At 34.5% G+C, this 21,134-nt stretch overlaps 1 protein-coding gene across 2 annotated transcripts in view; it reads left to right on the forward strand.

Moving 5' to 3' along the window:
• Positions 1-21,134, forward strand: part of cert (ceramide transfer protein) — a 41,957-nt gene that overhangs the window by 9,340 nt on the left and 11,483 nt on the right. For both annotated transcript variants that reach the window (XM_076466860.1, XM_076466861.1), the window contains exons 2-6: positions 1,557-1,868; positions 9,092-9,208; positions 11,101-11,347; positions 14,722-14,826; positions 15,413-15,594. In XM_076466860.1, the coding sequence (XP_076322975.1) occupies positions 1,641-1,868; positions 9,092-9,208; positions 11,101-11,347; positions 14,722-14,826; positions 15,413-15,594 (879 nt within the window). In that variant the 5' untranslated portion in view covers positions 1,557-1,640. The remainder of the gene's footprint in view (positions 1-1,556; positions 1,869-9,091; positions 9,209-11,100; positions 11,348-14,721; positions 14,827-15,412; positions 15,595-21,134) is intronic.

The raw sequence follows: 21,134 nt of genomic DNA on the forward strand, positions 1-21,134 counted from the left end.
TTTCTTTACACCAAATTTATCATCTAACTCTTTCTTTAGCTGTTTGAATCCACCATCCTTTAGAAGAAACCATTCAGGCTGATATGTGGACAACTCCCAATACATTTGTTGCACAACCAAGCTGTATCTTCCTTGAGTAGGAGACATCTTTCTTCTATGATGATTCTGCATTTGTTGATTACTAAATCTTTAGCAAGCCACTTCCACTCTATATCTTTTTCCTGGATAGACTGCACTAGACATAATCTGATATATCCCAAGGTGCTTCTCTTAGAGATTTTTGCGTAGGTAAACTGCAATTATTGATATCGCAAACTTATGCAAGGTCCTTCTGCTAGGTGTTTTTGCCTGAATGGATTTCACTTGACATAATTTAACTTGTCCCAAGGTGCTTCCTCTGGATGTTTTTTACCCAGAAGGATTGCATTTGTTGATCTCAATATCTTACACAAGGCATTTTTGTTAGATGTTTTGCCCAGAAGTAGTGCTATACCACACAGGTGGTTTTTTCTTTTCATGTTATTGTACACCTGTTCTTTCAGCTCAGTTGCCTTCTACTTTATTGAATATTGATGCACCTTCACTGGCCTCTCCACCTTTGTAATTCATGATTCTGGCTTTGGGTGGGAGAAGGGAAGACCATTTTGGTAGTTGACATTTTCTTACACTGAAAATGCATTTATGGTATTTACTTTTCACCTTTCTTCCCCACTGATATATATCAGTGTTTCTGGTTTGTATCTACCAGTTCTTGAAAGTCAGAATCAAAATAGTAGATGGAGTTAGTTGTGCTAGTGTAGAGGGACACTTTGATTGATGTAGGGTAATCACATAATTAGCCCAAGTTCTGGAATGGTGCAGCACTTAGGGGGTGAAAATACTGGTGCACTGATAGCAAAATATTGTAGTATTGCTTAGAGGGTAGTCCAGGATTGAGATAGCTCTGGGAAAGTAACTATTGGCATAGATGGTCTTACCTGTTGGACAAACTATGCAATTGCCTGGGACCTGACACATGTAAGGGTCCCCAGTGTTGTGCTTTTTAACCTTATGGGGCTTCCATTTTCTAAATTCTGCCTAAGTCCCCAGAATGACTAATACTGTACTTACTCATTGGAAATACATTTCGGTGTAAGAAAATGTTAACCATTGTTAATAATAGAAACTGATTCTGCTTGAATGCTGCCTGCGTGATGTACTCTTTGAATGTGTACAACTGTCTTCAAATTACTGGCTCAAGAATGAACTTTGATATAGCTCTATCAGAACAACAGAAAGTCAGTAATATCAATTTCTCCCAGAATTTTAGTATTGTTAATAAATTTAAGAACTTATCAGTTAAAAAAAAAAAGTGTCCAGATTGTGAGTATGATTAATGAACAAAAAAACTTCCAAAAACAGACTAATAAAGCATTAAACAAGCTACCTTCTTCTGTATGGAAAAATATCCTTTGGAATTTTGGCTTGGTGTTTTAAAGATTTAGGAACTTTTAAACTGACTCATTTTCTCTGTTTACATTTACTTACAAATCTAAAAGTTATCTTATATTTTTCAGGGTGTGTTTTTATGACATCAAGCATAAACAGATGAATTCTTGATGTGAATTGTTAATTAAAACCAGCATACCCTCTGTTTAAAAATGTCTGATGACCATAGTGGAAATTTAAGTGATGATGATGAGGATTTTGAAAGTGAGGCTCAACTTTCAGAGCTTCAAGGAACTCTCAACAAATGGACAAACTACATACATGGATGGCAGTCAAGGTATATCGTCTTAAAGGATGGCACACTCTCGTATTATAAGTCTGAAAATGATACTGGATACGGTTGTCGGGGTGCCATTAGTATACACAAAGCCACTATTAAAGTGAGTGTTGGTTTTCATACTAATGTATTAATCAAATGTATTCTAATTTCTGTTTTTGTATTAACATTTGTTGTAAGAAATGAGTAACTTAAAAGTGCAATATGAACATTAATTTTTATCTACAAATTCTGTTTTTTCTACACATAAAGGGACTGAATATGTTTTACCTTTTGTTGGTGACAGGCAGAAATATTTTTATTGTAACCTGAACCAAATTAACAGAAAAGAAAAATTTAATATTTCTTCACAGTTTTTAAAACTTGAAGCCTTTCTGGACAGTATGATGAACAAAATTAATGGTATGACAGTATGATGGTCCAAATAGTCAGTGTCTGACTAGCATACTCTAGTTTTTAAGGGTCTGATCTAATGTCCGAGTTGATCATTAACAAGTTTTCAAGTTTGTTTATTCTTCATCAGTGTTATCAAACCTTCACAGTATAATGGTTAGTTCTAGGTCAAAATTGACAATCATGTAATCACTGAATTAAAAAAGCATTAGCTCATTCACTGTATTTTCTCTGAGTTTCTACCTCCAGTCAGACTTTGTTTTATGAGGCCTTGTTCATTACAGGCTGTTGAATATATTACAACAAACTTCTTCAGTGTTTCTAGGATTAACTGAAATTTCTTTCTTGCATAATGTATTTAGCCAGAACTTAATTGTACACCCATCTCCATTTGTGGTTGTAAGCACATGTCTTGCTCATTGACATACATTAAATGCTTATTTCTGTTTTGATTCATTGTCATTTGGTGATAAAATTTAGAAAACAAAAAACAATTTGCTAGGTTTTGGTCATTCCATTCTGGAAAATGTCAACTCATTCACAATGTTGGCAATTTACTGAAATCAAAAGCAGAAAGCAGTAACATTTCTGGACAAATGCCTGTTACTTAATGAATCAGGTCTATCACTAGTAGCATCTTTTACTAGTAGACTAATATTTTCCTGATTTAACAAAATCCAAAGTTGTTGAATACTACTCCATTCTTTTTCTGTTTCATTTCCATCTTGAAGTTTATATCTGTGCTTTCATGACTCTTGGTCCATATTGCATTCCTGTGTGGGACAATATCTCCTGCATTTTTGGTTAAATACCCCCAACCCCCACCGTCCCCTCCATCAAGTAGAACATTGACTTTGTTAAATAAACCCATAATCTTAACGTTAAATGTCAACTCTCAAGTTAAGAAAGATTTGTAGGATTTTCAATATGTGGTCCACAGGTTCCTCTCAAGTTAATGAAAAATAAATAGTAATATATTATTATAATCTTATTGCAGTACATGAGAAAGATAAATTGAAATGTTCTGTAGATAGAAGTTTGAGAACCTACTTGAATGGAGAATAAAAACATACAGTTTCACTGTTGATCAATTTCTATTTTACTAATAATGTTGGGACAATCTACAGCTAATTGTGCACAATTTCTTGACATCAACATCAAGCTCAGTAAATGTATCGAAAAAAAAACAGTCAGCCCCTCTTTTGCACAGTTTAGTGCTGACAATTTTCACATTGTGTGTCTGCTGTTAATGATTTAAGTATGAAAAGTATTAGGTTGAGGAATAATTCGTGAGCGTTTTTAAATAATTTCATTCAAGCATTACATGCAAGACTATACAATACTTCAATGCATGAACAGATTACACCCAAAACATTTATTATGATACTTTATTTCATGTAATACCTAGGTATATAGTATGCATTGTTTTAAACAAAATTGCAAGAAATTAAATGTGAAAAGCAGATGGTGTCGAAAATGCTCGATTTTGTCCACTTGACATTCCATTTAATGAGCTGAAAATGAAAGCAAAAATTAAAGACATATGAAAATCAAACACACCATCTATTAGAGCAAAAAAGTATCTACCAAATGGCATGAAATATTTTTCGAAAGCGTTTCATTTATGAATATATTTTGTTAACTTGAAAAAACGCTCACGAATTATTCCTCAACCCAAGAGAATGATACTTAAGGTTCATTTTGTTGGTTGAATTATCTAATGCTAGATCTATAAACTCTGAACTATATTTTTTTTTCTTGAAACTTTTCTCTCTTGGGTATTTGCAGTTTACTGAATAAAATTAATTTCTTATGTTGTTCCCTGGTGGGTCAGTGGTAAATTATGAACTCACATGATGAATTTCAGGGTTTGATTTCCTGTAGTAGACAAGGTACATATAAAAAAAATAAAAATTTTTGTCACTCTTGTAACGTTCTGCAATTCTTCCATCTCTACAGTTTGTATTTTGCATCTCTTTTAACTTTGCAAAATCAGTGAAGCGCTTTTCGTGCTTAACGGGGGAGAAATCAGTGTTGAACTTTTGTGTACCATTAGTTTCTTATTGTGTTTTCCTATTTTAATCATAGCCTTCACAACACAATCTGCTCAGTGAGAATTCAGGTTTTCAATTGGTCAGTGGTTCAGATTTTATTACAAATAAGTAACTTTTTTGTTTTCTTAAATTGTTGGCAAGAGCTAAAATCATCTTATTCTTGTCAGAAAATAGCAATGGATGTTCACTTTTCACAAAATATCTTTATTTCCTTTTCATTCTGCAGTAGTGTTGGATCAGCAAATGATTTTGCTTGCCCAGAGATAGTTTTTTGTCCACAAATCTGGTGAATCTGTTTCAGATTTTTTGTTTTAAAAAAATTTATCATTGCAAATGAAGAAAACTAAGAATACAAAAATAATGAATGCTCTCACTAACACTGACTACAGACTTTGATATGTTTATTGAAGTCATATTTTCAAATTGACATGGAAACATTTATAACCCCCCCCCACAGTGTGGATTCCTGTATGTGGTGAGGGGACATCCCAGAGAAGGTTCTGTTATTTCAAGTCACCTCCTCTGGGATCTAAACATCCACCCATGTTTATTGTGCATGGTGACCAATGAAGGGGTGGTTGAGGGGTCCAACCCTAACACACCATTTTGGCCTTGAATTCCTATAGATGTATGGCCTGGGGGTGGCCTCTCTAGGTTCAATCGGCTGGTCCACTTGGGCTAGGGTCAACGAAGTACCAGTGTTGGATGTTCTCAGTGGGTGTTGTAGACATTATCTGATGCTAGTGTTTGGGTATTGTGATCACAAAACCCTGGCATTGCTGCAGTGTTCTTGTTTGACATTGTAATGTGTCCACTCGTAGGGCTTCATGGTAGGTGGGGGGTCAGTGGGCACCAAAACATTCTTTATTATGGATCTCCAAATAAAAACCTAAAGTAGTGAAAAAACAGCCCATAGTTAAATGACCACGTCTTGAAGATTTTGAGCAGCAATCTTCAACATCTCTAATATCTGTACTTCATTTTCTTATATTACATTCTCTTTAGGACAAATATCTCCCTTTTTTATTCAGAAGGGATTAGAAGGACTTGCTGGCTCTCTAAAGTCAGTAAAAAAGCTCCACTCTGATGACAATGGTAGAAAGATTCACTTCTAAAAATTCTTCTTGCATTTGAAGGTGATAGGGGACATACTCATTGAGGTTACTCCCCATGCTGTTTTGAATTTGGCACGAGGAGTTATTGTTGAGTGAGATTTGAAGAACATCCCCAAGTCAGAGATCCTCTCTGGTTTCTTGACCCAAGGAGTTTCTCAAACCATATGAAAAGTGTTTTGATCTGCATGGTTAAGAGAGTTGATGAATTTACATCATAACCCGTCTCTGTCCCTAACATTCATTCAAGCAAACCAAAATATCTACTTCCTTTGGTTCTCGATATGGGATTTTCCTTGAATACATCTTCTTCTGCCCCAAAATGCAAAACAATCATTCATTTGTGTCCTCAGCCTCTGGAATTTTCTTCTACTGACAAATACCTGCCCAGCTGACCCAGTGCAGGATCCATAGAGGTCAATTGACTTCACTCAAATAAAAAGATAAAAAATATGTGATCAAAAACAGAAGGGCTCTCCACCCAATTGGTCTACACACAAATAAAATTGGCCAGTTTGATACAATGGAACTATAGAGGTTTATGTTCTAATCTAGATGACATTAAAGCACTGAATACTTTTTACCATCCTATATGTCTTTCCTTATAGAAAACATTTCTGAAACCTGCTGATACAGTTACCTTTCAGCAGTTTTCTTTGTACAGAAATGACAGGTTGTGTGATGGATGAGTGCATGGAGGGGTAGCACTGTTGGTTGACCAGCCCATCCTGTCTTTGCCACTTAACACACTCTTGGAGGCCGTAGCCATCTGTGTTTTCATGGTTCATACCATTACTTTTTGTTCTCTCTACCTGTTTCCTGAAGAGACTTATGATCAGTCAGACCTTGATGCTCTTGTTGAACAGTTGCCATCTCTGTTTTTAATCCTGGTAGACTTTAATGGACATAATCTCCTCTGGAGAGGTGCTAATATTGATGGGAGAAGTTGCTCCATAGAGCATATGTTTTCAGATCACAATTTTTCTCTTTCAGTACTCGTTCTTATACTTATTTTCATGCATCTAGTCAGTCTTTTACTGCTGTTGATCTCTCAATTTGCTTCCCTTCACCATTCTCCTACTTTTAAGGGTTGACAGTGACCCATAAGGTAGAGATCATTTTGAGAAAGACTGTGGTTGATGCCACCTGACCTGCATGCCCTGGTAGAAGCTGGATCAAACCAACTGCCCCTCTTTCACTACTCTTGCAGAACGTGATCCTGCTACCATCTGTAAGCCATCAACAGGTGATTGTGTGGCAGCAGTGACTGACTTATGCAGGCAGCTGCTTAATGTATTCCTGATACCTCAACACATTTACCATGATATCCTTGTCAGTGGTGGAATCCTGTCTGCCACATGGCACAGAAGGCTCAAAAACAGGTCTGGGATACCTTTCATAAGTATCCCACACTCTTGAACTGCATCACTTTTCAGCAGACCTGTGCACATGCTCGGCAGGTAAGACGTCAAAACCAGTAGGGATCTTGGATGAAGTTAACAACCAGCATAGCTTCTGCCACCAGTTCCAAAGTCATATGAGACAAAATTCAAAATGTTAGTGGGCATTATAATTCTGTCCCTCTTTCAATCTTGCTCTCTGATGGCGAGGAAGTTGCTGATGCCCAGAAACATTGTTGATATTCTCGGTGAAAGCTCTTTTTTTTGCATATAGCACTTCTGCTTCATCCCCCATCTTTTTAGCTATCAAGACTTGGGTAGAGCAATCACCTCTTTTCTTTTGAGCTGATTGGCTTTATGGCTACAATTTTCCTTTTACAATGGTAGAACTCAAACTGGCATTTCATCAGTCTGGCAGTAGATCAGTTGGACCTCATGGTATACACTATAGGGTGCTACACCATCTATCTCTTGCTATTCTTCTGATTGTTTTTAACTGGATCTGGCAGGAGAATGTTTTTCCTGATGCCTGTTGCCAGGCTATTTTCATACCTTTCTCTGAGCCTGGGTAGGATCCCAAGATTCCTTCAAACTACCGTCCAATTGCTTTGATGAGCTGTCTCTGTAAGACGTTAGAGAGGATGGTTAATGCTCGTCTTGTTTGGTTCCTCGAATCAAACAACCTTCTGTTGTCCATCCAGTGTGGGTTCTGATGACAACACTCCACCATGGACTGCCTGATTTGATTTAAAACGTCAATTAGAGAAGCCTTTCTCAAACGATGACATCTTGAATCAATATTCTTTGACCTTGAGAAGCCTTATGATACTAGGTGGGAGGTATGGCATTTTGTGATTCCTTCACTTGTACAGGTTACATGGCCATTTGCCCATTTTTATTAAAATTTTATTAATGGATAGGAGATTCCAATTTTGTGTGGGTTCGACATTTTCCCATTCTTTTCTACAGGAACTTGGAGCCCCTCAGGGCTTCATTTTGAGTGTTACACTTTTCAGTATAAAGATTAATACTATCACTGAACAACTTCCTCTTACTGTCACAAATGTGCTCTGTGTAAGCAACTTTCACATTTCATGTTAGTCGTCAAACATGAAGTATACTTAGTGGTAGCTACAGACTGCCCTCAATCATTTACTGAAGTGGACCATAGCAAACGGTTTTAACTTCTCTCTCTCTAAAACCATTTGCATGCATTTTTGCCACCAATGGGGTACTCACTCAGATCCTGAACTTTGTGTTGGTGAAATTGTGCTGCCTGTAGTCCTTGAGACAAAGTTCTTGAAGGTTATCTTTGACTATAAGCTGAACTTTATATACCACACATCAAACAGGTACAAGTCAAATGTACAAGAGTGTTGAATATCCTCCATGTCCTCTCTTCCACCACTTGGGGAACTGGTTGATGTTCTATGCTAAGGATATACTGTGTTCTTACTTGATCAAAATTAGACTGTGGGTCTCTGGTTTGTGGCTCTACCAGGACCTCAGCCTTGAAGATGCTGCACATCATTCATCATTTAGGCCTTTGTCTTTGCATTATGGCTTTCTGCACTTCTTCAGTCCAAAGCTTCTAAACAGAGTCTCATGAACCTCCTCTACACCTCTGTCCTTTGCAACTGTCTTTATTGTATGCTTTGAAACTTCAGTCCTTACCACAGCATCCCACTTGGGGTTGTGTTTTCCTTCTTTGGTGGGCCATGCTTTTTCAGAACATACAGTCTGTCATTGTTCTTTTTGGCCTTTGTATCCAGAGACAGTTGGGTTAATTGGGTCTGTCCTTGGAAAACATTGCTGTATCCAGTGGTCAGCCCATTCCACCATGGCATATTACAATCCTCAAATGTGACCTTTCTCTAAGTCATCTGAGAAAAGTGGAAACTCCTGATTGGAAGTACCATGCTTTATTTGCTGAACATCTTTTGAACCATCCTTCTATTGCCACTTATATGGGTGGTTTGAAATTAGGTGACAGTGAGCTTTGCTATGGTTTTTTGTGGTTCACTGGTTACACACAGAACCCTCTCTACAGTTTGTGTTCACTGGTGAATTGTGCACAACTTCTCTTGCCCTGTATCACATAGAAGCTAAGCAGTACTTGAATTGCACTATTTATTCTGACTCGTTTAGTTTTCTACTGGTTCTGGAATTGCTGCATGTTAGTTCTTACCTTGTTCTTACTGATATTCAAAACTGACTGGTCAATTTCTCTCTAACATCTACTTCTAACCAGTTCTTATGGATACCATGCTACATTGGTATTAGGGGTAACGAACTTGCTGACACTGCTGCTAAGTCTGCTCTGTATTTGTAAATATACTTAATTTTTGGATTTTATTTCTTTTTTAGCCACATGAATTTGATGAATGTAGATTTGATGTGAGTGTCCATGATTCTGTGTGGTATCTACGTACTGACTGCCCAGAAGAAAGAAATCAATGGGTAGAAATTTTGGAGGCTTGTAAGGTAAGTTTTTACTTTTAAGATGGGTTTGTACCTAAGTAAGAAGGTCTTTAAACAGACACATTATGAATTTTTCATATTTCTTACAAAAAACTGTTTACATTTCGTATATTCATTAAAGGATCTCAAGGAATTTTACAAAATTCTTAATAGAATGTTTGGGAAAAAGCATCTTAAACAGTACAGATTTAGTTCAAACAATACTTTAAAAACCTTTACTATTGACTGCTAAGGCTGAACAATTATAAAAAAAATACACAAACAGCATGTTACTTACAAGTACAAAATATATGTTCATTATGACCCGTTTGTAATTATTGTTATTCTTTTGCCAACCTGGAACAAAAACAGCTTGGTATATTGCATCCAAACCTTTCAAAAAATAATAAATAAGATGCTGTGAAGGTCTTTGGGATATTGAAAAGTTGAGTTGTTTGTGTTGTATGTTGTGCATAAACTAGTTTGCAAAGACTGCTTTTCTACTGGTAAAATTGTATGAGTGCTTTGTGGAGGTGTTGTGTCTTAGTCTCGGCATATATTTGTCCATTGCTGTGCATTATGCAAAGAGAATTTAGTTGTGCATGAATTGTAAATACTCATCATGTTCTAAAACACATCTCCATCAAATCTCTAGTAGCTGCTTAACATTTTACATCTCAAACTGTTGCAATCAAACAGCCACTACTACTTGTACCTTCTCACAAGACAGTTATGGCTAAGGCATATATTAGTTGGCTCAAAGTAATAAGTTATTTTCCATATCTGTTCAAACTAACGTCAGTGAGTTAGACTTCTAAGGATTCTCACTTTCGTTCAAGCCATGTGCAATTATACCATTTAATTTTCTCTCTGATTTTGTGTTGTTATTGGAGGAATTTCTAGTGCTTGTAAGGAATGTAAAGTGTTTAAGAGTTGAGAATTCTATGTTTTTAAATTAAAATGTTGTGAATGATCCCTGGATTCCTTTGAGCCTGATTTTAATTGTCAGTTTAACTTCTTCAGAGTGGTCAAACTCTTTCAGTTCTGTCCCACAATAGGTGTTATAGAATAATTAAAAATTTTTCTTATTCAGTTGAATTGTTCAACATCAGCATTTTTTAACCTTTTAGTTACCAGAGACTGGCTTACTGCACCCCCCCCTCAAAACTGTTAAAACTTGCTGAAAGTCAAATACAATTTAAAAAAATAAAAAAATTAATATATGATTATTTTCTTAGTTTTCATGTTTATGTGTTTGAAATCTCACAGACCAGGAGAGTAATTGTGAAAGATGTGAAACAGTGTACTAATAGGCTTTCAGGAACACTTGTGTGGTAAAGAAAAAATAACATAGAGTGGCTATGGTTGTTGCATTTGTTTTCACAAGATATAACAAGTAAGATGTGTTATGTATTGACACTGAGTTAGTAAAGAAAAGGGATATAATACAGTATCTGCCTACCCTTATGTATGTAATAAACAGCTGGTTTTGATGAAACATTTTAAAACCATTTTACATGTAAAATATTAATGTTAGAAAGTATAGAGATTTAAATATTTTCACTTATGAACAAAAATAAAATTACAGACCACCCAGACCAAGCATTTATCTGTTTTCAGATTTATTGTGAATATTAATTGTATTTAAAATTGTCCACACATTTAACTGACAAGTGGTGTTGAGGCTTTTTAACTTTGTTTCTGTTGTATCATATTTCAGACTACATTTTATTTTTAAATCTTTTCCCCACATATTACATCTATCATTGTGTGGTGTTGTGGTTGTGTTAAGTCGTACTTCAAATATATATCCTCAGACATTATACAGTAAACAACTCTTCTGGCAAATGGTTTCAATTAAAATAGTTTCATGAACATGATATATGTATGTATGTGCAAGTTTTTCTCCCATATAGGCAGATTCGGCATATGGAAGTGAGAACAGCTTACGTCGCCATGGTTCCGCCATTTCTCTTGGCTCAGCTAATCTCTCCACAGCCAGTGTATCTTCTTTTAAAAAAGCAAGAGGTCTCAGGGTTAAACTTGCTGAGATGGAGACATTCAGAGACATTTTGTGTCGACAAGTTGATACACTTCAAAGCTATTTTGATGCCTGTGCTGATACTGTTACAGCAGCAAATGATAAAGAAAGTGATACTCACTGTTAGTACTAGTGTTTTGCTTATTATTAAGATTTTTACAATTATATTTCAAAGCTTGACATTGGATATGTAAAAAATACGTACTGTGTTATTGAAACTGAATTTTGAATAAATTATATTTTCTATTGTTCTTTAGCATAAACTATTTTGCTTAATGATTTTATTTTCTTTGTTCAAGTTCAGTTATTAGTTCATTTTATCTTTGGGAAAAAAACACTAATCATTTTGACTTGCCTTACATTTTACTTACTATAACTTTTAATAATTATTTTTCATGTTTTTTGATACCTGTTATTTACCTCAGGTTTTGTACAACCAAGTGACCTTTTACAGTCTTTTAGTGTTGTATTCAAAATGTAAAAAAACTGTATTATATCTGTATATATAAGTAAACTTGGCATGGAAATGTAATTTATGATTTTTACATTATATGAATTTTAACTTCTTGATTTCAAAAAGTATTATAAAAAATCTCTATTTCTTTTTCTTTGTCATTTGATGAACCTCAACTTTTATTTCTCTGCTTCAGAAGATTTTGACTTCTAAAATTAGATGCTTCAAGTTCCAACCACTTGAAAACACGAACTTCCTGTTATTACAAGGAACAATCTAAATTTTCTCTGTTCTTCCTTCTTGATTTGCTGATATATCAGTAAAGTTATCAGACCTGCCACAGAAGCTTCCCTTTTATCTCTGATTTTCAGTATTGTTTTGTTATGAATTTTATATGGTTGATGGTCATTTCTGTGATCTGTGGAAAGAGCTAATTTTTTTCTGTGTATAAATCTTACAATTCTCTATTCAGGTTTCCCATCATAAGTCATTAGTCAAAAAGAATAGCTTAGTTTGTTTTGATCAGGTTTGGTGCTTCATACATTAAATATTTCAAATAAGTTCTGATAATTTTGGGATTTTATATTTTAGGGACTAATACATTGTTTTATAAAATGCAAAATTGAAAGCTGTATGAATTTTTATTTGAAAAACCAAATGGAACTTCAGGAAGAATATCTTAAGATGTAGTCAAGTGCAAATTGCTCTGTTTCATAGTGAGTCCTATAAATCCTTGTTTTTTTATAATAATGATGAATAATTAATATTACTAACTAGACCACAGAATGAATAATAAATAATTACTGTTGTTAACAGTAGACAACAAAACGACCGATGATTGATTACTACTGTTAGCAATAGATTACAGAATGGCTGATGAATAATTACTGCTATTCAGCTTAATGTAACAAAACTTCAGTGAATTGAAATTCTAAAATTTCATTGCTCGAGTATGGTTAGAAGTTACACTTAGGTCATACTATTTATATCAGTAAGAAACTCTATGATTTATTTCTTTTGACCAGAGGATTACTGCTCCATTAGATACAAAATATAAATTAAAAACCATAAAACTAAAATAGCTATAAAATAAATAATTTGAGACTTTGTGATTAGTACTGCAGTCAGTTCAAGTTACACTTCATTTTAGTTCATGCTTTTTTAAGTTTTTATTTTGATGTATGTTAATAGTTTCTCTACAGTTAGTTCCAGAATAGATAAGAGAAAAATTACTGTTTTACCACAAACAACTTTTGTATTTAATAAGAAGGTTTTTACGTTACACAAATAAAAATGAAAACTAAGATGAAAAAAATATTTTTACTTTTTGCATTTAATTCAGATTGATTCATTAAGGACTTTCAAAATTTACTTACAGACAGATCTTTAGCAGAAAGACTTCAACCTTTTAATTTTACTAAAAACTTGTTAAAATTTGGAGTAATTGGTTTGTCTAGAAATAAATGTTGAACTGCAAAGTTTGGAAAAGTGTAAACCAGTGTTGTAAAACATGCTTTAATCAAAGTAAGCACCATTTGCTTCAACACACTTTTGCCAATGTGTAATGATGCTGTTTATGACCCTGCTGTAGAAATCAGAGTTTCTGTGGTGAGTGAACTCCCTATAAGCTTCTTCTGCAGCTGCCTGGTTTTGAAAGCATTCATTGTTCAAAACGTTGTCAAAGTTCTTGAAAAAAATGAAAATCTGTAGTGGGAAGGTCTGGGGAATAAGGTGGATGAGGCAGAACCTTTATTCCCAACTTGTTCAATTTTTGGAGTGTCATCCGTGACAGGTCTCATAACATTGATTTTGTTAATCTTCAGTCAACTCGTGTGGAACCCACTCAACCAACTTTTTTTTTCCAGTTGCACTCAGGTGGTTGGCAATGCTTGATTTGCTTGTGGCTAGCTTTTCTGCAAGCTCACTTACTGTTTTTTGAGGGTCTGTTTCAACTGCTTCCCTTAATGTGTTTTCATCTAAGGATGGCTTCCTTCCATGACCGTCATAGTCTTCAAGGCTTTTATCTCCATGTCAGGACCTTTGGAATCACTGCTGAACTTTATGTTCAGTAACAGATCTATGGTCTAATGCCTGGTTGATGTTCTTTGTGGTTTTGATAGCTTTTTTATCAAAGTTTGAAGTTGTAGAGGAAAATCAGATGAAAGTCCTTCTTGTCCATGCTGCCTTGAAGGTTGTGAAACTTGCTCTGAGTAGAGTTGAAACAGCAGACAATTAAGACACCTTGGAAGTGACAAATGTTGGATTAAACCAACCAACCAATCAGCAATAAGTTTCTCAATATTCAGCTTCTAAATGTCATGGTGAGAATTCCAACATTTATTTATGGACAGCCTAATACATTGTGTAGTCTCACAGTTTTAAGGTTGTACCCCATGTCTATCATTTACATTGTGTAACTCCTGTTATTCAGTCAGTCAAGAGTTGAGAAGTGGGTGTTGTTTACTATAGTTTATCATTTTGTAATTAGGTATGACTAACACAAATACTCATTGAGTAACTTTTTAAAGTGAATTTGCTTATTATATAACTCACATTAATTATAAAATAACCTTTACAAATTTGTTAAATAAAAGGTGATATAATTAATCTTTTTTTCCAAGTTTTATATAACAGGTTTAATACAATGTCAATAAATTTTTGATCATGGTTTCTATTTCATGCTTCTGTTTTGATGTTTAAGTTTGTATAAGGAAATTTAGATTGTAAGTAGTTTCAGATTATAGCACAGATTTGAATATATTGTTGAAATATCTACTCATAACTCAAATTAGTACATATATTTCACTTTTTCTATAAAATAAAAACTTGTTTCTGTACAGAAAAGTTTTTAATAATAATTTCAAAAAGCACAGTTATGTATGTGGTGTCTTTTTCTCTAAAACCAGATGTGAGATAAACATCTAAATTCTGTAAAACAACAGTTGCAATGCTTTAAAGAAGTTTTTTTTCCAAGGTGAAATTGTGTTTTAAATCTTCATCATAACTGATTAAAGTAATATTTTTTATTATAATAATCAATAGTGGATGAACTTGAAGATGTAGAAGACAATGGCACTACTCAAGATCCACCTGTCAATTCTGAAGATATACTTTGTGATTTACCATCTAGATCCTGTAGGTTTAAAGGTATGTTTGTTTTTTGTATGACATATCATTTAATAATAATTGAACAACATTATAATGGTTTAGATCAATAACTTTATAATCTGAAAACGTTTTGTTATTCATCTGTTATAAATATAGTTTAACTCATTTGGGTAATGCATTTCAGTTATATAACTATTTTGATGAAAAAATATGAAATGTATGTTTTGTTATTCACATTTGACTTGATGTTCATGGAAACAGGTGGTTTGACTGAGCTTTAAATATGTTTTAATTTAAACTTATTTTACAGTGTAATTTATGTTCTCAGGTTTAGCACAAATTTATGAAGTTATTAGTGATTTTACATTTTTAGCATATTTATATTTTTTGCTTGCATGACATACATTTGATGTGTAAGATCAACATAAGTGTTCATAGATAATACTTAACATTCTTAAAAAAACTTAAGACTTGATGAACAGTAAAATCAAATTGATTACATAACATAAGAAAAACAAAATGATTCTAGTTCATATCTTCTATCATGTTTATACCTGTACTTTTGAATCAATATCTGATCCAATGTAACAGCAGGTTAAATTAATATTACCAACATGTGTTTTAGATCATACACACATCCCCCACATAACCAAAGAATTATTATCCCAACATGGGGCTCATGCTGTAGATTTTAAAGGAGAAGCTATTACATTCAAAGCTACAACTGCAGGAATTCTTTCTACTCTCTCTCACTGTATTGACATAATGCAGCAACGGGAAGAAAATTGGAAACGACGTTTAGAGAAGGTAATGTTAATTCTATAATATCTGATTGTAAGGAATATGCTTTTGCAATTTGACAAAAGACTGTTTCATGCATTATAAAAGTCTTACTAGAATGTTATAACCACTTTTAGATGGGTCACAGGTCAAAGGCTGGGCATTTTGTTTGTTGACTCACATTCAACATTTTAATGAATTACTATTTTATAAATTTATGTCCTTAAGTTTGGCATCAAACTGTAGGTTATAATTCAAATTTTCATATTATACATTATTTAATTGTTTATTTTAAAAGTAAATTTAAAAAAAAAACCTGAACATCAATTTATACATCACTTGGTATGTTACATGCAGCACTGGTTAATATTAGAGGTTAATGATGTCCATAATTTTGTATTGACAAGTTAGAATATAAAATATTTTTTCTGTTTGCTGAGATATATTGCTCACATACTGAATTAAACACAGTGGCCCAGCTTACCTCTTTTCATTTTTGGAAACAGTTCCTTATCTATACTTCTACATGTATATATGATATCTGAATAACAAATCAAAAGCTAGTAGCTTTCTTAGTCATTTTGAAATTTAAAAGCATCTTTTCCTTTTGAGACAAACCTTTATTTTGGTTAGTTCAGTCTTTAGCCTGTTCGAAATTTCATATTTTTACAGGTGCAAATACAGCAAAGTTACTAAGCGTGAGAAATTATAAAGGATTTATGTGATATTGGTACATTAATTTATTATTTTATGGTTATTCAGATGTGTATATAAAATCTCAAAAAAAATTTTATCACATCCTCCACATGTGAAATATCTTAAGGATTTGTAAGCTGTGACAAGCGACAACTAAGTCAAAGGTCGTAAATATGTAAGATAATTGTTTGCTTTAATTCTCCATTTACTTTTCTATGTTTTAAGAAAAATAAATTTAAAATCTTGTTAGTAAATATTAATAATGTATAATTTGAAATGTGACTATAACACGATCAATACAGGTCAGTTTTATATTATTGGATGTTGTAACATTAATGCACGTCTGCTGCATTATTGCAACTTCTTTATCGTTAGCCAGGCACAGCTGAAAGGTTAATATAATAAAAATGTATAATGTTGTAATGTTTAAGCTACTTAATCTAAATACTTATTTTTTTGTTTAAATTTGTAGTTATTTTGGAATAAAAAAGGGATAACTTGTATTTATTTCCTAATTTTTATGGTGGTTACAAGATTGGTCAAATTGACAAACTATAGATTTGTTAGCAAAAATAACAGATAAAATATAAAGTTTTTAAGAAACTTTAATAACCATCTGGACATTATAAGGATTAAGCATGTGAAATTAGAAAATTCTCTGGTGCATAATAGTATTTTAAAATGAAAGTTACTTTGCATGTTGTCAATGCAGCATGCAAAAAGAAAAAGAAAACATGAGAAAAACACTGCTGAACAAATCTTGAGGCTTTGTAAAAACAATGTGATATTTTGCATGTGAAAGCATTTTAAAGTTTGCTGATAATAAATGTTGCAAATTTTGAAAATATATGCTTGCTAATTTGAAAGTTATAGCATGGAAACTATAACAAACATGAAAAGATCATACAGTTGGTCCCAGCAACCAAGCTCATGCTGAGAAAGTTAAGTTATCTAAATGTAAAATTAAAAGGAAATTTTATTTTAGAAGGTAATGCTCATTATTTTTATCTTTTGGAAATATATCTTTAGCTTCTAGTTTTGATTTTTAGTTTTAGAAATTTCTGTAAGCTTTATGGTATTATGTATATAGTTAAATTAATTATTGCAATTTTTTTTATTCCAGATATGTTATTTAATTAGGTGTTGTATAATGTTATGCAGTGTTTTTAATGTATCTATCTAAAATTAAATGATCTGTTCTTTAACTCCTTACACCTAGATAGGTACATTATGCTTCAAGGGCAAAATTTCACTATTGACAATAAACTTGTCATTCTTCCACATATTAAAAAGAAAACTTCAGTTCTGAGATTTATTTAAAATTAAAAGGTATTTGTTTAATTCCATACTTTCAACCCCTATGGAAGAGCATTGAAATAGTTTTGAACAAAGTAATTGACTTGACGTGATTATAATTTTCTATACCTCATTATTCAGAAGTGATCTAAACAGGTGATCCACAGCAATATTTCATAAGTATGGAGAGGAAATGGCAGCATGATGTATACATCTAGTTCATTTGGATAAAAAATAAATTAAGGTGATATACAAAAAGTTTAAGGACCACTGGCTTTGTTGAATCATTTTGCACTCGACTATATCAGGTTCACTTGGTGTGGTTTCCTGTATGTAGTGATGGGACCTCTCAGGAAAGGTTCTGTTCTTTCAGCTTACCTCATCTGGGATCTAAACATCCACCCACATGTTTGTTGTACATGGTGACCTGTAAAGGGGGGGAGAGAATCCTGGTGGTTGAGGGGTCCAACCCTAACACACCACATTGCCCTGAATTCCTGTAGATGGGCAGCCTTGAGGTGACCTCCCTATGGTCAAGTCGGCAGGTCCACTTCAGCTAGGGTCAACCATGTACCAGTGTTGGATGTTTACAACAGGAGTTGTGGACATTGTATCTGATGCTGGTGTTTGGGTATTGTGTTCATGAAACCCTGGTGTTGCTGCATTGTTCTGGTTTGTCACTGTGGTACTTCCCCTAGTAGGGCTCTATGGTGGGTGGGGTCAGTGGGCACTGAAGTGTAGGTTCTTTATTATGAATACCCCTCTTTCTAACAAAATAAATAAATGAAAATTTTGAAAAAAACAACAGATCATTGGAAAATGACCACCCATGGATGACTCTTTTGTACAGTCAGTGTCATAGCCAGATTCTACACCTCGATTTCTGATTCTCCATTCCTTATCTGAAAAATCCTTGGGGCAGATGTCACCATTTTTAATTCAGAAGGGATTAGAGGGAGTTGCTGGCTCTCCAAAGTCAATGAAGAAGTTGCACTCTGGAGACATATTGGTGGAAACATCTCCACCATAGCATACCAAACTCCTCTTGAAATCAAGACATTGGGGATATACCTGTTGAGGATACTCCCCATGTGACTTTGAATTTTTCCAGAGGCGTTATAGTTGAGAGGGATTTAAATAACATTCTCAAGTCAGAAATCCTCACTGGTTTCTCCAACCAACTTGTTACCACGGTACACTGAATCTTCACTCGTAAAAATGGAATTATGGACCCTACCAAATTTCTAATATTAGCGTTTACATCAGCTTGTCCTCCTATCACAGTCAAAGCAGGTTTATCTGAACTGTAAGGTACAGCCTCACATTCCTAACCCTGTCGGATGTTTCCAGTGTCAGTGGTTTGGTCACTCAAAAACATCATGTCGTGGTTCTTTGATATGTACTTGTTGTGTTGGTAAAGACCATGATGTTCACAAGTGCAACCTGGAATTGCACTGTCTTAACTGGAGGGGCCCACAGCCCTCTTACTCTATTTCTTGCCCTAAACGGGTAGAAGAGAAAGATTGGTTGGTTGGTTTGGTGTTTTATAGGGCAAAGCAATTAGGCTATATGCATCAGAATGGAAAGAGGTGCAATGCTTAAAGACTGTTAATAATATCACCTGACATTAAGGATTTGATTGATTCTTATGATCTTGTGTGCCTTTCCTTTACAGGAAATGTTTCTGAATCCTGCTGATACAATCACCCTTTGGCATTTTCCTTGTTTAGAAATGTCGGGTGATGGTATGGATAGGTGTATGGTGGGGTGGCATTGCTGGTTGATCAGTATGTGCCCACCCTGTCCTTGTCATTTGCATCTAGTCAGTTTTTACTGCTATAGATCTATCTGCTCCCCTTCACTTTTCACTGACTTTTCTTGAGTCGACAGTAATTCATAGGGCTGTGATAATTTTCATATAATTTTGAGAGAGACTGGCTGTGGTTGATGCCATCTGGTCCATGTGCCTTGATGGATGTTGGACCAGGCTAACTTGCCTTCTTTCACCACTCTCAGAAGTTGATCCTGCCATCATGCTTAAGCCATCAATAGATGACTGTGTGGCAGCAGTAACTGACTGTATTGTTCAGGCAGCTACCCAGTGTATTCCTAAAACCTTGACACGTTTCCCACAATATCCTCGTCCTTGGTTGAATCCTGCCTGCCACATGACAAAGAAAAGCTCATAAACAGGCTTGGGATCCTTTTCATAGATACCCCACATTTAAACCTCATTACATTTCAGCAGGCCCATGCACATGCTCGGCAGCTCAGACTTCAAAGCCAGAAGGAATTTTATACTAAATACACCTCTTGCATTTCTTTTACCACCAGTTTCAAAGTCATATGGGACGAAATTGGAAAGGTTAGTGGCCAGTATACTTCTGCCTTCCCTTTTCAATCTTGTTCTCTGATGGCCAGGAAGTTGCTGATACCCGGAGCATTGCCAATACTCTCAGCAAAAGCTTTTCTCATGCATCTAGTACTTCTGTTTCATTCTCCATCTCGGCCATCAAAACACAGGCAGAACAATTGCCTCTTTTCTTTCAATCTCTATAACTATAATTGCCCTCTTACACTGGTGGAAATTAAAATAATGTATTGAGCATTCCTTCACTTATATCATTGATGTAAATGAAATATAGTTAAAGGTTCTAACTCTGTGTCCTGTGGGTGCCCAACTTGTAACATTAATCCAGTTTGACTGAGTTCTATATATAAAGACCTTCTTCTTTTTCCATTCAACCACTTTTCTATACAATGAGCTAACTTATCACCTAAACCTGAATATCTTTTTTTAAGTTTTATTATGTGACACCTTGTCAAATACCTTTTGAAAATCCAGATACAACAAATTCATAGCCTTATTCTCATCTTCAAAGACTGTCAAAAGATTTGTAAGGCAACATTTTCCCCTACTGAAATTGTTTATTGTTAAACAAAATTTTCAACTTTGTTAAATATCTTTGCAAAGTATCTTTTACCAGTTTGACAATACACGAGTTGGACCTGATAATATTCGTTACGAGATTACACAGATGGTTCGAAATCAGATGACTCTGTGGGCTCTGCCATTGTTTGCAATGAGTTGGTTGTTGCACAGAAAATGCCCTCTACATTTTCTGTGTTCACTGCCCAATTGTATGCCAGTTCTTTTGCCCTGGATCACATAGAAGCTATGCAGTACACAAACTGTACTGTTTATATCGATTCACTTAACTCTCTCTTAGCCCTGGAATTGCTTCACGTCAATTCTCACCTTATTCTCGCTGATATTAAAAACTGACTGGCCCACTTTTCTTTAATATCTACTTCTATCCAGTCCTTCTAGATACCAGGCCATGTTGGTATTTGTGAGAACGAGCTTGCCAACACCTCAGCTAAGTCTGTTCCATACATGGTCTATGGTCCTGTGTTCAGAGCTCAGCTCTATGCCAGTTGATTTGGAGTGAGCAATGTGAAAACAAGCTCTTCCAAATAAAATTCTACATTGGATTTTGGCCATCTTGTTTCCATAAGAATTGGAAATAGGAAGTTGTCCTGACTAGACTACGCATTGGTCAGTTTTTTAACTC

Source organism: Tachypleus tridentatus, chromosome 11 (assembly GCF_004210375.1).
Source record: "Tachypleus tridentatus isolate NWPU-2018 chromosome 11, ASM421037v1, whole genome shotgun sequence".
Taxonomy (NCBI): Eukaryota; Metazoa; Arthropoda; class Merostomata; order Xiphosura; family Limulidae; genus Tachypleus; species Tachypleus tridentatus.